The 18,274-nt window shown below is 42.9% G+C and overlaps 1 protein-coding gene across 2 annotated transcripts in view; it reads right to left on the minus strand.

Annotated features, from left to right (window-relative positions):
• The window catches only part of FHOD3 (formin homology 2 domain containing 3), a 652,884-nt gene that overhangs the window by 183,216 nt on the left and 451,394 nt on the right, over positions 1–18,274 (minus strand). For both annotated transcript variants that reach the window (XM_065398378.1, XM_065398377.1), the window contains exon 7: positions 496–607. In XM_065398378.1, coding sequence (XP_065254450.1) covers positions 496–607 — 112 coding nt within the window. The remainder of the gene's footprint in view (positions 1–495; positions 608–18,274) is intronic.

Below are 18,274 nucleotides of genomic sequence, written 5' to 3' on the forward strand. Positions count from 1 at the left end.
GGCCCCTAGATATCCCAGTAATGAGGGCCATAGAGATAGATATGGGACCTTAGATAGACTCATTATGGAGAAGTTCCATATAGTCTTAGAGTCTTAGTAGGAAAACAAAGTAACTTCTACTTGCTGGTAACATTGAAGACAGGTTTCATCAATGTCTTTAACATATATTTTCACTATATTACAGATTCTGATATGCTTATTCATGTTAAATGTTATCTTACCCCACCAGCAGCCCTAATGAAACCCATGGAATTATTTAGAGAAGAAGGTACTTCTCAGTGACTCCATGTTATGTTAATACTTTAAACATGTTTAAAAACAAAACAAAACAAGGAGCAGTTTTGTAAAATGACTGTGGGACAAATAATCACTGAGGAAGATTCCTCTAGGATGAACAGACAAACACACACCACAGCTGAAATCTTGGCCTCACTGAAATCAACGGCAAAACTCTCAGTGAAGCCTAGATTTCACTCTATATTATCAGCTACTCACCTCTCTTCTCATCTACTGTGGATACTGCCTGGATTAAAAGTGGTGCATTGGATTCCGTATACTCCACAAACACCAGCTGCAGTTTCAGTGCTGTCTTTACTACTAGACGGAACTGAAAGAAAAGAAAGTAACTTGTCATTTAACAGCTCACAGTATTTCCAGATGTGCTGCATGCCACTGTACCAGATGTAAGCATTGCATTTTGGCTTGAGGCAGCAATGGCAACAATATGAGAGAATGAAGTTATTCGAGCCACATATATAAAAGTTCTGCACAGCCAGTTGGCCTAGCAGTTCACTGATAGGACAGCACTCTCCCCATTAACTGCAGCTCAGTCTTAACTCCAAAACTGAGGCTCCAAAGTGCGTAACAAACATGACAATAGATTCCTCACACCCCTAGATAGTCCCTGATCAAAGCATGGTAGAAACTGAATCTACTGATCTGAGAACCTCATCTCCTAACACAGTATTTATTGTTCATTACTTGTGAGTGTTTAACACAGTCAGATTTCGAGCTCTTCCTCCCTCTCACGCAATAGAATATGATTTTTCCCTGCTTTCTTTTTCATTTCTTATAATATTTCTATTTAATAGCATTAAACAGATTGAAATTCATTAAGCATGGGAACTGAGAGAAGTGTGTTTACACTTAGCTGTCCCAGAAAACTCTATCATAAAATGGCCCTTTTGTACTCCAGCAGAGGGGAGCATTGAGTTTGTAACCTGCTAACTAGAAAACAAAAACTCCATCAATGAGCAGGGCCTCCCATCATTTATTCTCTGAGTTCAGAAAAGGCCCAACTTTGACTTCTATGGTGAAATTCTGATCCAGATGAAATCACTGGCAATTCCCATTGACTTCAGTAGTTTCATCCATAGATTTCTCAGTAACAGAGAGGAGGGTTTGTCTATGAGATAATTTCCAAAGCACACAGTGAGAGCAGTTACACGCTCTCATATAAACACCCACAGACCTGACTTCTGACAAAACCTTCTTCCCCGAAGGGTAAATTTTACCAAATAACGCAGTCTCACATATAAAAGACACTGAAAGAAGGAGAACTTTTAAACAGACAGGATTGTGCATGGCCAGTGGAGAGGAATTGTATCGGGATGTCTATCATGGGTTAAAACTATACTATTCTCAGTCCTTCAAAGACATGGATTTAAAGCTGGAGAAAAGGGTGATTGTAACAGCGTTGCTCGCCCCTTGACGACTGAAGCTAGCTAACACTGATTACAGAATGAGCCAGACCTGGGAGAGATCCTGGTGACTGACTTATAAACAGGGATCCTAGTTTTCCAAGATAAAGAAAACAAAATTCTCTGATTAACCCCCCCCCATAAAAACCCATGTTTTTCTGCGATTAAAATTAAATGCTGAACTTTAGTTTCCCTAGCCACAATGGGGAGCCCTGCTGCCTAGGGCTGACAGCCCGAGCTGAGCCACCTGGGGCTGACAGCCTGAGCTCCACTGCCTGGGGCGCGAGCTTTCAGCCCCGATTCGGTTAATACAGAGAGCCAAACAATGGAGGCTCGGATCAATGGGGTTCTACTGCATATGCAGGGCCGGCTCCAGTGTTTTTGCCGCCCCAAGTGGTGGGAAAAAAAAAAAAGCCGCGATTGGCGGCACTTCGGCGGCAGCTCTACCGCCGCTGCTTCGAATTGCTGCCGAGAGGGACTGAGGGACCCGCCGCCGAACTGCTGCCGAAGAGCCGGACGTGCCGCCCCTTTCCGTTGGCCGCCCCAAGCACCTGCTTGCTGCGCTGGTGCCTGGAGCCGGCCCTGTGCATATGTTTTTATTTTTTCACAAAGTGTAAAAATTAAACATTCTCTATAAAAATGCAAATTCCGCATTTTTCCGCAGCAAAAGGGGTTTAGAAGATCCCTGCTTATAAACGGCAGTAGAAGGGTGTGAGTCCGCATACAAAATGTGAAAGGCTCCTGCAGGGAAGACCTTGAGACCAAGGGCACTGTGACAGAGAGGAGCTGCAGTGAACAGGAGGCTCTTGCTAGAGACCCAGACTGACAGACAGGCCTGAAAGTCTGAACCAGAAGGCTGAGCTCCAGCCAAGGAAAGACTGAGAGACTTTTGGGAGACTCCTGGGACTTACCTCTGGGAAGAAGGGCTGGTGATTCCCTGCCTAAAGGGAAAGAGTGAATTAACTGGGGTTTGGGCCAGTAGATAAGGACTCAATAAATGGGACCCCAGTAGGGGAATGTTTTAATTATCTGTGGACTGTGAATTATTAAGGGGTACTGAAGAAGGGAGAAATTGGTAGCAGGACATGGCAGAGTGACCTTTGCCTCAGTAAGCAGCCTCCCTGCTAGTGTGATACATAGTTACTCTCAGAAACACACTCCAACATACTAGGATCGAGCAAGGCTCTGTAAGAATGGGTATTTGTAACTTTTATTCGTTTTATCTGTTATCTTTCTCCTCATGAAAGCTGTCCAAGAGCTTGAGGAACATCTCATTAAATAGTTAGAGCAATGTGGTCCCTCTACCAATATAATAATTTTTGCCTGCTTTATATTTAACATGTATCCATGCAGAGACAGGACACTCTAAACAGCGGTTCACAAACTATGGGGCAGGCCTCCCAAGGGAGGCGTGAGTTCTGGCTCTCCTTCCCCCCCACCCTCATTCCCTCACCTGGAGGCAGCCCGGGCTCAGGCTCTCCTCACCCTCCTCCCCATCCCTCACCTGGAGGGGTGGGGCTCTGACTGTCAGCCCCGGAGTGGCAGCAGCAGTGCAGAAATAAGGGTGGCAATCGGGAACTAAGTCTGCTGTGAAAAGTGATATTGACAAATATCACTTTTCACATTGCTGCCTTTACTTCTGTGCTGCTGCTGGCACAATGCTGCCTTCAGAGCTGAGTGGTGATACACCTCTACCACAATATAACGCTGTCCTCGGGAGCCAAAAAGTCTTACCATGTTATAGGTAAAACCGCGTTATATCAAACTTGCTTTGATCTACCAGAGTGCGCAGCCCCGCCCCCCCGGAGCACTGCTTTACCGCGTTATATCCAAATTCGTGTTATATTGGGTTGCATTATATCGGGGTAGAGGTGTACATTTACTTGGATGGGAGGCGTAAACGACTACAGACACAAAGAAGGGGGATCCGATCAAATACTTTTGAGAACCACGGCTCTAAAAGAATCCGAGCATTACTGTCTTATCACATTAACTCAGTAGGCAGGAAAGTAACTGAGACACAGATCACCAGTTCCTAAAACACATTTGTCTCATTCCAAGAAAAATCATTGTCCCAATAACTATTGCTTCAAGGATATATATATAGTTGGTCTGTCTAACTATGGTACTTATAGTTCCCATTATCAGTATCTGAGTGCCTCACAATCTTTAATGTATTTATCCTCACAACATCCTATGAGTTAGGAAAATACTATTATCCCCATTTTACAGATTAGGAACTGAGACACAGAAAGATAAAGGGCAATTGACTTTTAATAAGACTCAGTGTGACACTACCCAGGATACAATCTGGACTGATGAACAGATATGTCTCCTCAGTTCTCCAGCCTGGGGTGCCTTTCACACTGTTTTGCTGTGAGAGCTACCATTCCTGGCCTGCTTTCACACAGCCTCCAGCATGCAAGTTACTCTCAGTTATATTGTATGAGTGCTATAGCCAGCCACTCGTGAATTATACTGAAGGGCAACACCAGCAAACTCCCAGTCCCAGACTTTCCCCCAGAAATGTACGTCTTGTACTGCCCAGGTCCCTCCTGGACAATACATACTCCTGTAAAGTCCGTCATTTTATTAATAAATGATATGCACAAATCCTGTTATCCCAAGTGGAGTTTCCCAAACACTTCAATACAAACACACTCGTTTAGATAAATCAGTAAAATAAATGTATTAACTACAGAAAGAGAGATTTTAAGTGACTACAAGTAATGACGCATAAAAGTCAGAATTGTTTACAAGAAAATAAAAGTAAAACATTGCTAAACTCTCACTTAACAAGCTGAAAGAACTCAAAGCAAAGTCTCTCTCACCACACATTTAAGCAGTTTTATTGGCGGAATCTCAGTCAGGATCCCTCCCCCAGTCCAAAGCTATTCCCTTTGCTCATCAGGTGTTGTGGATGACATGGGTAGAGAGAAAGGGTGGAATAATTTGGAGCGTCTCCTCTCTCCATTTATAGTTCTTTCTCTTCTTTGAGAATCATCTCCAGTTGGGGTTCAGAAGACAGAAAGTCTGTGTGGACCCCAACCCCTGAGCTGTTTCTTTGTCAAGATGTAGATTTTCACCCACATCCTCTTTCCTGCCAAAGAATTGCCACTTAACCAGGTGATGGTCAATTTGATTTTATTGACACCTGGCTGAGGCATTGGCTCTGGGGAATTGGTTTGTGGCTGCTGCCCCCAGACTTGGAACATGTTTAGTAATACCATACAGAGGAATCCTATAACTTTACATGCAATGCTGCCACACATATTTTACCATAGGGATACAGATGTTCACATTCAGGTGCTTAAGTCACTTTTGAAAATGAGACTCAGGATTCTAAGAGTTACAGCTCTGAGTGGCGCAACACCTAAATACCTTTAAAAGGCTGTATGTAGTGTTATGGTAGCCAGAAGAGCTCTGGGTAAGCTAGTAACTTGCCTCTCTCAGTAACAGAAGTTGATCCAATAAAAAATATTATCTCACCTACCTTCTCTCTTTAAAAAATTGGGCCTCTGTCACTTTCCCAAGATCACTCAAGCAGTCCATGGAAGAACAGGGTCTTAAACCCAGGTTTCCCAAGTCCCAGGTTAGCACCCTAATCACCAGAATGTCTGTCTAGTGACCCCTTGTTTTAAGAAAGCAGTGAAGGGACTAATGAAAATCAGATGCTTATAGGTGGCCTTCTAATAATGTGGTACAAAACTCAACTCATGAAATAAGGGGTATCTGGGGATGATTTGTATTATTTAATTATCATTTAAAATTATTAATCAATTTTATATTTAGGGCCCAGACAAGGTCTCTTGAGCTATGCACTGCACAAATGTTTAAGCAGAGTCTCTTCCCTGAAAAGCTTGCAACTTAAGATCCAAGGAAATCTTGCGGTAGGCCATAACTTTTGACTTTCTTTAGAACTTTAGGCTCAGTCACACGGGTCACTGCTGACTGGATCCATATGGAGGTATCTGGGAGCGAAGTCACATACAGCTTCCAATAGACAAAAAACAGTGTGAGATGTTGAGCTTTAAAAACTATCCATCTGTAATTCCACTACCTCCTCCATAAAGCAGAGGGCCATTTTGTGATCTCAGCATGCTAACTGTTGGTCATGGCTATCTGTGGCGGTCTACTAAGTCCATTTATTCTTCCATTCAGCTTGTATCTCGTATGCTACAAATCCTGCAAACCCTTAGGGCCAATGTGACTATTTCAGCCTAATAAGGTTTCTGTATGTGGATTTACTGAAGCACAGTCTGACTTTTTGAGTATTCTCTGCAGCTGTCAACCTACTGTGTGGATACCAGACCATTAGATGGCTGCTGGGCATAATCCAGCAAACAAGACCTGGAAGAAGAGGTGATTATATATTTTTTTCCGTTTAAATTGTAGTTTATGGCCTCATATAATTTTGGCAATGGGAGGATGCTTTTAATTCAGTTATAAAATTGCCCATTTTCTGGGTCCATTTGGCTCCAAATGGAGTAAAAACAGACAAAATAATTAATAAATATTGGGGAAATAGGTATGTGTGAAACCACATGACCAAACTGGTTGGTGACGTCAATCACTTTAGTGGACAATGGATTTAGATGCTGTTAACTGTTTTCATCTCTTTGTCAATGAGATTTGTTGGCAAGGGATGAGGCTCTGGGTGTGATGCGCACTTCAACATAAAATGATACTGAAAGCACTTGGCTTGCTGATTTGTACTAAAGCAGGACTTTTATGTAGAATGGTCGATTTTCCCCAAAATGAATTTTTTGGAGGGAAAGAAACTATTCACAAATTTGGATCAAATTTGTGGCAACCAGAAAAAAATGGATTTTTTTAAAAAGTCAAAATGGTTGATTTCAGCCATTTTGAAATGAATCATTTCTACTTGTTTTGAAAGGAATGCTTACTTACTGTAACCGTGGTTCTTCAAGATGTGATGCAGATGTGTATTTCACTTGAGTGTGTATGCACCCAGCATACTGGAGCCAGAGATTTCCGCCTAGCAGTACCTGTAGAGGGGCAGCGCTCGTACCTCGTGGCCATAGCCCCTTCCCCTGGCTATATGAGGCGGCATCACCCCAACCCCCCTCAGTTCCTTTTCATCAAACACCCGGACTCCAATGCAGAGGGGACAGACGGGGTTGTGGACTACACGTCTGCATCACATCTCAAAGGGCCACACTTACAATAAGTAACCGTTCCTCCTTCTTCAATTAGATGCAGCCATGTATTTCACATAGGTGACTCGCAAGCAGTACCGCCAGGGGATAGGGCACACAGTCTATTTAAACAAGGGGTACATCTTCACTACCCGCCGTATCGGAGGGTAGCAATCGATTTATCCGGGATCGATATATCACGTCTCGTTAAGACGCGATATATCGATCCCCGAACGCGCTCACCGTTGACTCCGGAACTCCACCAGAGCGAGCGGCGGTAGCGCAGTCGACGGGGGAGCCACGGCCGTCGATTCCGCGCCGTCTGGACCCCAGGTAATTCGATCCAAGATACTTCGACTTCAGCTACGCTATTCGCGTAGCTGAAGTTGCGTATCTTGGATCGATTTCCCCCCCCCCCCCGTGTAGACCAGCCCTAGGACTGAAGGACTGCCTTCCCAAAGTTTGCAAGTGCTCTGGATGTCACGATAATGGCATAATGGTTCGTAAACATACGTATCGACGACCATGTGGCAGCCCTGCAAATATCTAATATTGAGATGTCACTTAAGCTATTGACGTAGCTTGTGCTCTCATAGAATGAGCTTGCACCCATAGAGATGGCATAGCTGAAGTCATCTTGTATGCAGTCTTAATTCAGGAAGTTATCCACGTACAGATTGTCTATGAGGAGACTGCGTGTCATTTCATACAGTCTGCACATGACACATACAGACGAGATAAAGCCCGAAAAGGTTTAGTCTTGTCCAGATAAAAGACCAGACATCGTCTGATATCCAATATGTGAAGACACTGCCTTCTCTGGAGATGAATGTGTCAAAAACCACGGGGAAATATATCGCCTGGTTTAAATTAAACTGAAGGACCACTTCAGGCACAAATTTCGGGTGCAGCCACAACATCACTTTGTCTTTGGAGAACTGTATGTAAGGAGGCTCTGCCATCAAAGCCTGCAACTCACACACTCTTTGCAGATGTTATTGCCACGAGGAATGCAGTTTTTTGACATAAGAGAGGAAAAGGATAGGAGGCCAGGAAAAGGATAGGATACCAAAGGAGATCCCATCAGAACCAGTAAGGCCACATTAAGGTCCCACAAGGGAACTGGTTCCTGCACCAGCGGATGGAAACAAAGGATTGGAAACACCAATCTTCCATGAATGGGTGGATGAAAGGCTGAGATCGCTGTTAGATGCATGAGCTAATTGTAAGGCCCAATGACTGCAGATGCAGCAAATACTTCAAGATATCATGGATACTAGTCAGCACTGGCTGAACAATGTGGGCCAATGACCACATTGAAAAATGCTTCCACTTTGCCGAATAGGCCATCCCGGTTGAGGGTTTTCTAATACTCAGTAGGACTACTGAACAGTTGCTGAACATTGCTCTTCCTCCTCGTTCAACCATGGAGCAGTCACGCCACGAGATGCAGAGTGTGACCATGATTCTGCCTGACCAGGTCGGGATAGAAAGGAAGGAATATGGGAGGCTGAATTGACAGCACGAGAAAATTGGAAAACCAGCACTGTCTTGGCCATAGCGAAAAAATCTGTTTCAGTTCAAACCAAACTGCTTTTCCCCACCCCAGATTTTGTGGTTCAGCCCCTGCCCAAAAAAATCAATTATTGGCTCAGCTCTAATTTGTACACCTTTGGGGAGGACAAGGGTGAAACAAGAGCCTGAAACTGCCAAACAATTCCTTATTTAGTGTAACCCCCAAGGAGATTACATAGATTCCTGGAGCTCTGTCTGCTGGCAGCTCAGGGAGGAGGAGCCAAGGCAAACTCAGAGTCTGCCCGGCAACCAATAGGGAGTGAGATGCCCCTCCCAGGGAGTTCAGGAGAGGGGAGAAGCCATTTTGGAGAGGCTGGAACCAGCCAGGGCAAGGGCAGGACTGGTTGTGTGGGGAGCTGGTGAGTCCCAGGCCTGCAAGCAGGGTTCCCCCTGAGAACTGCCCTCTAGGGACCTGACAGCCAATCACTCACCTGGGTTTTCTTTCCCCACGGATGAGTCCCCATTGGTAGCGTTTGCTGAGAATTTTCCCCAGCCAGGCTGGGTTCACCTCCAGCCCCCTAGGTGAGACTAGTCACCACATGGTCAGCTCTGCTAGTCCAGGGAAGCTGCCTGCTGAGTGTGTGACTGGAGGCTGGGCTAGGAGGCTACAGTTTGGATGTTAGGGTAGTTGTATAATCTACACCTTGCGCCCTGCACCCCTTTGTGGTGAGGGGAAATCCTGGGACCAACGCAGCCTGATTCCTGCTTGAGGAGGATCCCTGACAGCAGACAGCAGCCCCTCTGCAGTGACTGAAGAGTCCAGCGTCATCTTCAAACCTGAAGATCATTCATGGAGTTCGTGAGTGCACCGTCTTTTAGTTAGTCAGGGAATTTGTTTTGGGGACCCCCTACTCCCTGAACTGTGTCCTCAAGCCAGGGAGTAAGGGTTTGAGGGTTTTATAACCTGCTGCTTATTATACCTGTGGAGGGATTCACCACCTCCTCCCACTTGTGGGTCCTTTGGGCTGTACTGAACCCAGTCAGCCACACTGCCAAACCACTGCAGAGAATTTTATAGGTCATCAAGGGCCCCAGCAAAGTACGCGTACCAACAGGACACTAATTTTACACTTGTTACATCAAGTCATGGGTATTTTCAGTGTGGGTACCGGTGACCCTAAAAATAGTGTTTCACCCTGTTATGTTGTATTTGTTGCCTGTTTAATATAATTATTGTGTTGAATATATTTTTATGTGTTGTGTTATTTCTTGGAAGTCTCCAACTATCTGGCAAGTAAGTGGGGATTACTCTGTAATTAGAATTTTCCGCCCAAGCTGCCCTGGTGACCCTGCCAGGAAGGAGCGAGGGGGGTGGAGGCACCGCCAAATAATTTAATAGAAAAAAAAAGAAAAAAGATTCACCCTGCTGAGTGGGTGGCGGGATCCAAAAGAACCCAGACCTGTCCATCAAAACCTGTAAGCGGATTGCTATTAAAGGAGGTAACCAGGTGGAGAGGGGCGCTACATTAGTTTCCACAGTGTCTACACAGTTCTGAAATTATCAAGGATACTACATTCACAGTGAAGTACTATAACCATTTTAAAGTTACATTATGCATGGTGTCTCCGGTGAAAACAGAACAGTAGTTTCAGACTATGGACTTTAAAGAGCCACTCGTTTATTATTAAATATCACCATCTAGTAAGTAGGATTTTTACATTTCTTAGTCAGTGGGCTTTAAAAGGCTTTTGCAGGTTTCAAGGCATTTCTTTTCAGCTATTTAAGCTGGTATCTGCAATATGAGAAAAATGTAAATATTTTGATCTCCTAACCTTGCTAAATGGGAAGAAAGAGCATCAAACATATAACTCTATAGCATTATTTTTTTAAACCAGAGCAATAGATGAGATTAAAGATGCTAAATATTGATTTAAAATACCCATAAACCAAATCTTTAATGTTCATATGAATCAGCAACACATTATGGTTACTGATGTGTAGCTCATAATGCCAGTGTGTAGCTCACTAATTTGGTCAGTGTAACTCTAACAATATTGTCTTAGGTATGAGCACTGGCTGAAATAACTAAGGCTCCAAATTTCATAGGGTGAGATTCTATGAGGTGCAACACAAAACTTGCAGTCTGAGGGGAGGCGAGAAAAGACAAGCTTATTACAAGCATCACATGATCTTTTCCCCTCTCTACCCAACTCAAGGGGGTGTAATTATCTTTTCCCCTATAGGTACCAAGTTGTACCTTTGCCTCAATTTCACTAAAAACTTGCCATGTTTGTAGTACCCTTTTTACCCTCCCATGAACACCACAACCCTGGGTTCCAATCTGTGTACTTGAGCACAGCGATGCTCTGAGAGTGTCTTGATAATTCTGGTGCGTATATTACCTTTTCCTGTATTTCCTATATTACAGTGATTAGAAATTTGCTAAAGTAAACAGCCGAGTAATATATCACAGAATTATAGAGGCAATAATTAAATTATTACTCATAACGCCTAACTGGTTTTTCAGTCCATCGATGCTTCGCAGATCATACAGAGTAGGTATTTACACCTTGACACAATAAATGCATAGTCCATCCCAAACCACTCAACAGACTGCAGTGTCACACAAATGACTTTTCCACACCAAGGGTTAGTAGCAGATAAATAAAGAGAAGGAGGATGCCAGGGTGGGACCTGGATTCCTGTCTGAAATGATACAAGGGAAAGAGACACTGAAGTAGAATGAAGAATGAAATTCAGTCTATTTGGAACACTGGTCTCAGGGCAGAGGTCAGAAACAATGATCCAGAAGCCTAGCAGAACAGAAATCCCAACTCCAGTGCCTTCCACTCACACAAAAGTATATATAGATTCCACAAAGGTGCTTGCTGAACAAATAAAAAACATTCCAACAGCCAGCTAAAACCAACACTAAATTAGATCATCTAACGAACAGAGGAAACACAAAAGAGAGAAAATGGTCTTCTATACTCTGATGAGAATTTAGTCCATCAAAGCCCCTGGTAGGGTATTTTTAGGAAGTCGTGCAAGGCATGTTTGTTAACCCCGGATTTCATTTTTTCATAAATCAGGCCCATGGGTAGGGGTATTTTCCCAATCCAGGAGTGAAAGGGGTTGAGGTAGGGACTGCATTGGTTGTTGGCAATCATTTTAATCTATGTATTGCATGCAGACACCGCAGTGATGGGTGCAATACACAAAGTTCTGTGTTCTATTCCCAACCCCCTGAATCATTAACTTCCAATGAAAACTGTGTTTAAATAATTTAAGCTGTTTCTAAGATATACTGGCCTTCTTACAGTTTGTAATAAAGGAGGATGGATTGTTTCCTGTAGGATTTTAAATAGCGAGCCAAATTACTACAAAAATCTGTAGGACACATGCAACTTTGATTTAACAGGACGTGGTGCAGTAAGAACAATCATGAGCAGAAACAGACTGCAAAGGTACAACTGTGGCATCTTATGAGACAACAGCATCATCACAGTGTGATCATTTGGGGTTGTGATTAATTCCATATTTTTCCTGCTTTTCTTAAGGTATTTAAAATTTTACATTGCAAATACCACTGTGTGTGAAAAAAACATGTCAGCCCTTTAGGGTTATAAATACATCCACTGACCCAAGGAAGCGATGTTTCACTAACTGCAAACCAGGTTTTGAGATTGAGCCTGGATTCTTAAATCACTGAAGGCTGTGATGTCAATGTTTTTCTCAAGGATGCTGGAGGGGATTGAGAGGGGGAAGTGATGTTCACAAAGTACTTTGTTCTTTTTACATCACTTGCCAGCCAATCCACAGAGAGGAAATGATGTTAGCATCTTCTGGCTAAAGATAAAATGCAGCCATCACTGTAAAAGGGGAAAGCAAGGAAGGGAAGAAACATTAACATTTTCCCTCTAAGCGTCTTTTACACTGTACAGTGAGTTTGGCATTTCCTTCCTGTTTTATCTCTTTACATTAAGACAATCGGAATAATGTATTACAAAGCTAGACAAACATACTGCACAACAGAGATTGCAAGATTAAAATTCCAATGAAGGGCCTCATTCCAATTGTTAACCATTCCCCTAGAAAAACCTAAAACTTTACAGGGGAAGTTGACAAAAGGTTCACTAACTAGTGTTCAAAATAATATTCACTTTGTGCAGCTTTTAGCAAGTTAGGCATCTTACTTTTTTTTAATTTTTAAATGAATTCCTAACAGCCAGTGTAAATTTAGAGTGTTCACTGGATGCAACATAGTTACTCCAGAATTACACCAAAATAACTGAGGGATGAATTTAGCTCACTGAATTTTAGTCACTTGAGGCCTGAGCCAATGCACACTGAAATCATTGGGAGTCCTTCCAGTGAGTCAGATCTTCAGCATATTGCCATGCTACATAAGAAACTGAGGGCTTGTCTTCATTACCCACCCGGATCGGCGGGTAGAAATCGATCTCTCGGGGATCGATTTATCGCGTCTCGTCGGTACGCGATAATCGATCCCCGAATCGATGCGCGTACTCCACCAGCCCAGGTAGGAGTAAGCGCCGTCGACGGGGGAGCCGCGGCAGTCGATTTGCCGCCGTCCTCACAGCGGGGTAAGTCGGATCAGATACGTCGAATTCAGCTACGCTATTCCCGTAGCTGAATTTGCGTATCTGAAATCGATCCCCCCCGTAGTGTAGATGTAGCCTGAGATTCAAGTTGCCCCTTGGGATATTACACCTCAGACCAGCAGACGGCAGGAGTACAGAAAAGTCGAAACTCTCTTCTTCATTGGGGAGTTTCATACTACAGTAGAACCTCAGAGTACAAACACTTGCGTTATGAACTGACCATATTTGGAACTGGAAGTAGGCAATCAGGCAGCAGCAGAGACAAAAAAAATACAGTACAGTACTGTATTAAATGTAAACTACTAAAAAAATTAAGGGAAAGTTTAAAAATAAAGATTTGACAACGTAAGGAAACTGTTTCTGTGCTTGTTTCATTTAAATTAAGATGGTTAAAAGCAGCATTTTTCTTCTGCATAGTAAAGTTTCATAGAATCATAGAATATCAGGGTTGGAAGGGACCTCAGGAGGTCATCTAGTCCAACCCCCTGCTCAAAGCAGGACCAATTCCCAACTAAATCATCCCAGCCAGGGCTTTGTCAAGCCGGGCCTTAAAAACCTCCAGGGAAGGAGACTCCACCACCTCCCTAGGTAACGCATTCCAGTGCTTCACCACCCTCCTAGTGAAATAGTGTTTCCTAATATCCAACATAGACCTCCCCCACTGCAACTTGAGACCATTCTCCTTGTTCTGTCATCTGCCACCATTGAGAACAGCCGAGTTCCATCCTCTTTGGAACCCCCCTTCAGGTAGTTGAAGGCTGCTATCAAATCCCCCCTCATTCTTCTCTTCTGGAGACTAAACAATCCCAGTTCCCTCAGCCTCTCCTCATAAGTCATGCGCTCCAGACCCCTAATAATTTTTGTTGCCCTCCGCTGGACTCTTTCCAATTTTTCCACATCCTTCTTGTAGTGTGGGGCCCAAAACTGGACACAGTACTCCAGATGAGGCCTCACCAATGTCGAATAAAGGGGAACGATCACGTCCCTCGATCTGCTGGCAATGCCCCTACTTATACAGCCCAAAATGCCGTTAGCCTTCTTGGCAACAAGAGCACACTGTTGACTCATATCCAGCTTCTCGTCCACTGTGACCCCTAGGTCCTTTTCTGCAGAACTGCTACCTAGCCATTCGGTCCCTAGTCTGTAGCTGTGCATGGGATTCTTCCGTCCTAGGTGCAGGACTCTGCACTTGTCCTTGTTGAACCTCATCAGGTTTCTTTTGGCCCAATCCTCTAATTTGTCTAGGTCCCTCTGTATCCGATCCCTACCCTCTAGTCTATCTACCACGCCTCCTAGTTTAGTGTCATCGGCAAACTTGCTGAGAGTGCAGTCCACACCATCCTCCAAATCATTAATAAAGATATTAAACAAAACCGGCCCCAGGACCGACCCTTGGGGCACTCCGCTTGAAACTGGCTGCCAACTAGACGTGGAGCCATTGATCACTACCCGTTGAGCCCGACGATCTAGCCAGCTTTCTATCCACCTTACAGTCCATTCATCCAGCCCATACTTCTTTAACTTGGCAGCAAGAATACTGTGGGAGACCGTATCAAAAGCTTCAAAGCTGTATTAAGCCAATGTTCATTTGTAAACTTTTGAAAGAATAACTCTAATGTTTGTTTAGAATTACAAACTTTTCAGAATTATGAACAACCTCCATTCCCAAGGTGTTCATAACTCTGAGGTTCTGCTGTACTTTATTCTCACCACCTTCTCGATCCATGTAGCAGCCCCCGGAAGGGTTGCAATTATGTTTGGCTGAAAGGTTGTTGCTGTAATAAAGCCACTACTTATGCAAAGATGGAGAGAAGGCAAAGTATTGGCCCTAAATAAACAATAGGTAACTCTCTCTTACTCAGATGGGCCTAGAAGTTGTACTGAACATTGTAGCTCTCCCTCAGGCAAAACTCCCTCTGATATGTAAGGAAGTTTTGCTTGAGTTAGTACTGCAGTATTAGACTCTTGGGTGAGTGGGGGAGAGCTTCTCATCAACATTGGTGCAAAGTGGAGTGGAATGAGAACAAGTTAGATGTTGCAGTGGTACAAGTGGGAGACTGCATCTCTGAAATAGGTGGAAAATAAATATGTCCAGGGAATGTAAAGCCAAAGCATATCTGGTACATGGTACACTCTTATTATTGTAAAAATCTAAATTATGCCATTAAAAAAAACATTTGAATATTTTTAAATCCAAAGGTCCAACTTCAATATGAGCTTCTTCAATAGGAAGAGAAGCACAAAATTAAGTATTATGGACCATTCTATTTTATTATAAAATGACTGTAGCATCAACAAGTTCTATTGACAGTAGTCCAATTTACGTCCCCAGTTCATTATCCTCATTTCATTTATTCTAATTATCCACTTATTTATTTGAGACAAAAGGGAGGGGGGAAGATATAACCATCAGAACCAAAATGTTCCATGATAACTAGCACACACCTAGAAAGACAAAACACACTACAAAATTATGTTATATCAGAATTAGTGCTGATTATTATACTGCCTGTCTATTATCTCTTAAACACATAAGTCTAAGAGCTAGTAATAAAAGAAGCAAAGAATTAAATTATTTTGCAGCAAGCAAAAACACAAAGGCTAATATCTGTTAGACGAAGGAAGAGAGGCACTCTGAAATACTTGAAGTCAAAGGACAAATTGCTGCAAATATTTGCTTTCATGTGCAACTATCTCTGAGTCTAACAATGTCATGGCATCAGGGTCAAAACTATATTATTATTTGTATGCAGTAGCACTGAGAGGCCCCAGCTTTACTGTGCACTCTGTAAAAATAAGGAGAAGCTGGACCCTGCTCCAAAGAGTTTACAGTATAAGCAGACGACAAGAGACAACAGATGGATACAACAGACAGAACGAAATGATACTTGTCAGCATGATAAGCAGCGGTCACAACCCACGGGCCACCTAACCTCTGTCAGGATTTTGTAAGCATGACGGTGGAGGAGAGTTTTATATATTTGAACCCAAACCTTGATACACAGAATTTTGCTGCATATGTGGTTGAAGATTCAGCGCTTACTATTAATCTATGACTATTACTAATTATATAACACCAAAAGTGTGCTAGCTGCTTTATAGGAATATAAGATGCCTGCTCTGAAGAGCTTACCATCTAAATAATTTACCCTAGAAGGGCATTTTCCTCCTTTAATTAATGATAGAAGGGGGAAAACGATTGCCTTCTACCTTCACAAAGAACAGTAGCCTTGGCATGTATGGCAGATATGGCTGTGGGACCTGAATTCCAAAGTTGATTCTTGAAAATCCCATTCTGATTGCCAAAGCATTGTTAGACCATACCCTGGATCACTTTCACAGCTTGCATCTTGTATTATAATGAGACATGAAACATACTCTGTCTTTGTGCCAGCGCCAGAGCCGGCTCCAGGCACCAGCGATGGAAGCAGGTGCCTGGGGTGGCCAATAGAAAGGGGCGGCACTCCATCTGTTATTGGGGCAGCATGTCCGGGTCTTCAGCGGCACTTTGGCGGCAGCTCAAGCGCTCCGTTTTAGTCTTTGGTGGAAATTTGACGGCGAGTCCTTCACCCCGTCTCTTCCTCTTTGGCAGCACTTCGGCGGCAGCTCAATCGTTTTTTTTTTGTTTTTTTTCCTTCGCTGCTTGGGGCGGCAAAAAAGCTGGAGCCGGCCCTGGCCAGCGCAGTACTCTGCCCTTCAAAGAGCAGAATGCATATAGGAGACCTTCTAAGTAATATATGAGAGGAAGCTCATGGTATAAAAAAAGTGGAAATAAACTAGCAGAGAATGCTGGACTGCCCAAAGCAAATAATTTACGCACACTGCACCAGATTCTGAGCTGGTGTAAATCGGTGTAGCTGCATTTAATTTAATGCAGTTATGATGACTTATTCCAGCTGAGGATCTCTCTCACTGTATTCGCCTTTCAAAACGAGCAAGTTGAAAAAAAGGTCGTGAGCTTGATACTCCATGTTATGCGAGGTGAGAGCAGACAGGGAAAAAATGTTGCTTTATTAAGACGCACACTTGCATCTCCCACTGAATTCATTAGGAGTTGCAGGGCCTGATAATCTTTGAAAATTTGAGAGACGAGGTGGGTGAGGAAATGTCTTTTATTGGACCAACTTCTGTTGGTCTCTCTAATATCCTGGGACTGACACAGCTACAACTATACTACACATTTGAAAATCTGGACATTTATATACAGGTGGCTCAATATTAATTTAGGCAACATTATTATTTATTATAAATTATTATTGATTTGTATTATTGTAGTAACAAGGAGCCATGGACCAAGACCCCATTGTGCTAGGTCAACAGAACAGAACAAAAATAAGTACCTGCCCCAAAGAGCTTAAAGTCTAAGTAACTTTAGGCATAACCATGGGATGTACTATGTACATATGTGTGCAACAGGGTATGTATCCTTTGTATCATGTCAAACACACACAAGTCCATACATGTGCCCAAACGCAGGAGACTGTTAATGGTCTTCCCCTTTGTGTTTAGTTTCACCCTAGTCCTTTGTTGTGTTGGTGAGAAGAAAAAAAGAAAAGCACCCTTGAGATACAGTTAAATCTTAGTTATGTAATTTTTGTGATTATCTATAGATTATTGCTGTTAAATGATTGTTACACTGACAGAAACAATAAAACAGATGATTTAAAATAATGAAATAATAAATAGCCATTCCAGTTACCCTTTTCTTTTGAAGAGGTATAATTCTGTGGCTTCCCTAAGACCTTTCAAGAAGAACCACAAACCGACACAGACCAGAAGCAGAACAGGAAGAAGTACCCCTTCATTAGGATATGCAAACAAAACAGCAATCAACTTGGGCTTGTAGCAGCTACTGGCAAGTTCATCAAAAATATCTACCAATGTGCTACAGGCAATAACAGGTTCATATAACAGACTACACTCCATTCACCAGTGCTCTGGTTTTCCTGGTACACACTGGAATGTGATAAGTTTTCCTATGTTCAGGGTTCTGCATGCTGTCTTGTCTGCCCAGTTAATGAAGTCAGAGCCACCCTGTCCATAATACAGTACTTCTCTCTTGGGTTACGTGCCTCTGAGAGAAACTCAGATGATACTCTCATAAAAAGGATACAGTAAAGGAGAATTAAATAATTTTATAGAGGGAGCTGGGTAAATAGAGGTAAAAATATTTTCAAACATTTTTGCAAATTCTATATTGTGATTTGATCTGATCACATTTGTACCCTTTTCTCTTTGCTTTCTTGTGAACATTTGTGCAAACAGTAGTTTTTT

Source organism: Emys orbicularis, chromosome 2 (assembly GCF_028017835.1).
Source record: "Emys orbicularis isolate rEmyOrb1 chromosome 2, rEmyOrb1.hap1, whole genome shotgun sequence".
In the NCBI taxonomy this organism is placed as follows: Eukaryota; Metazoa; Chordata; order Testudines; family Emydidae; genus Emys; species Emys orbicularis.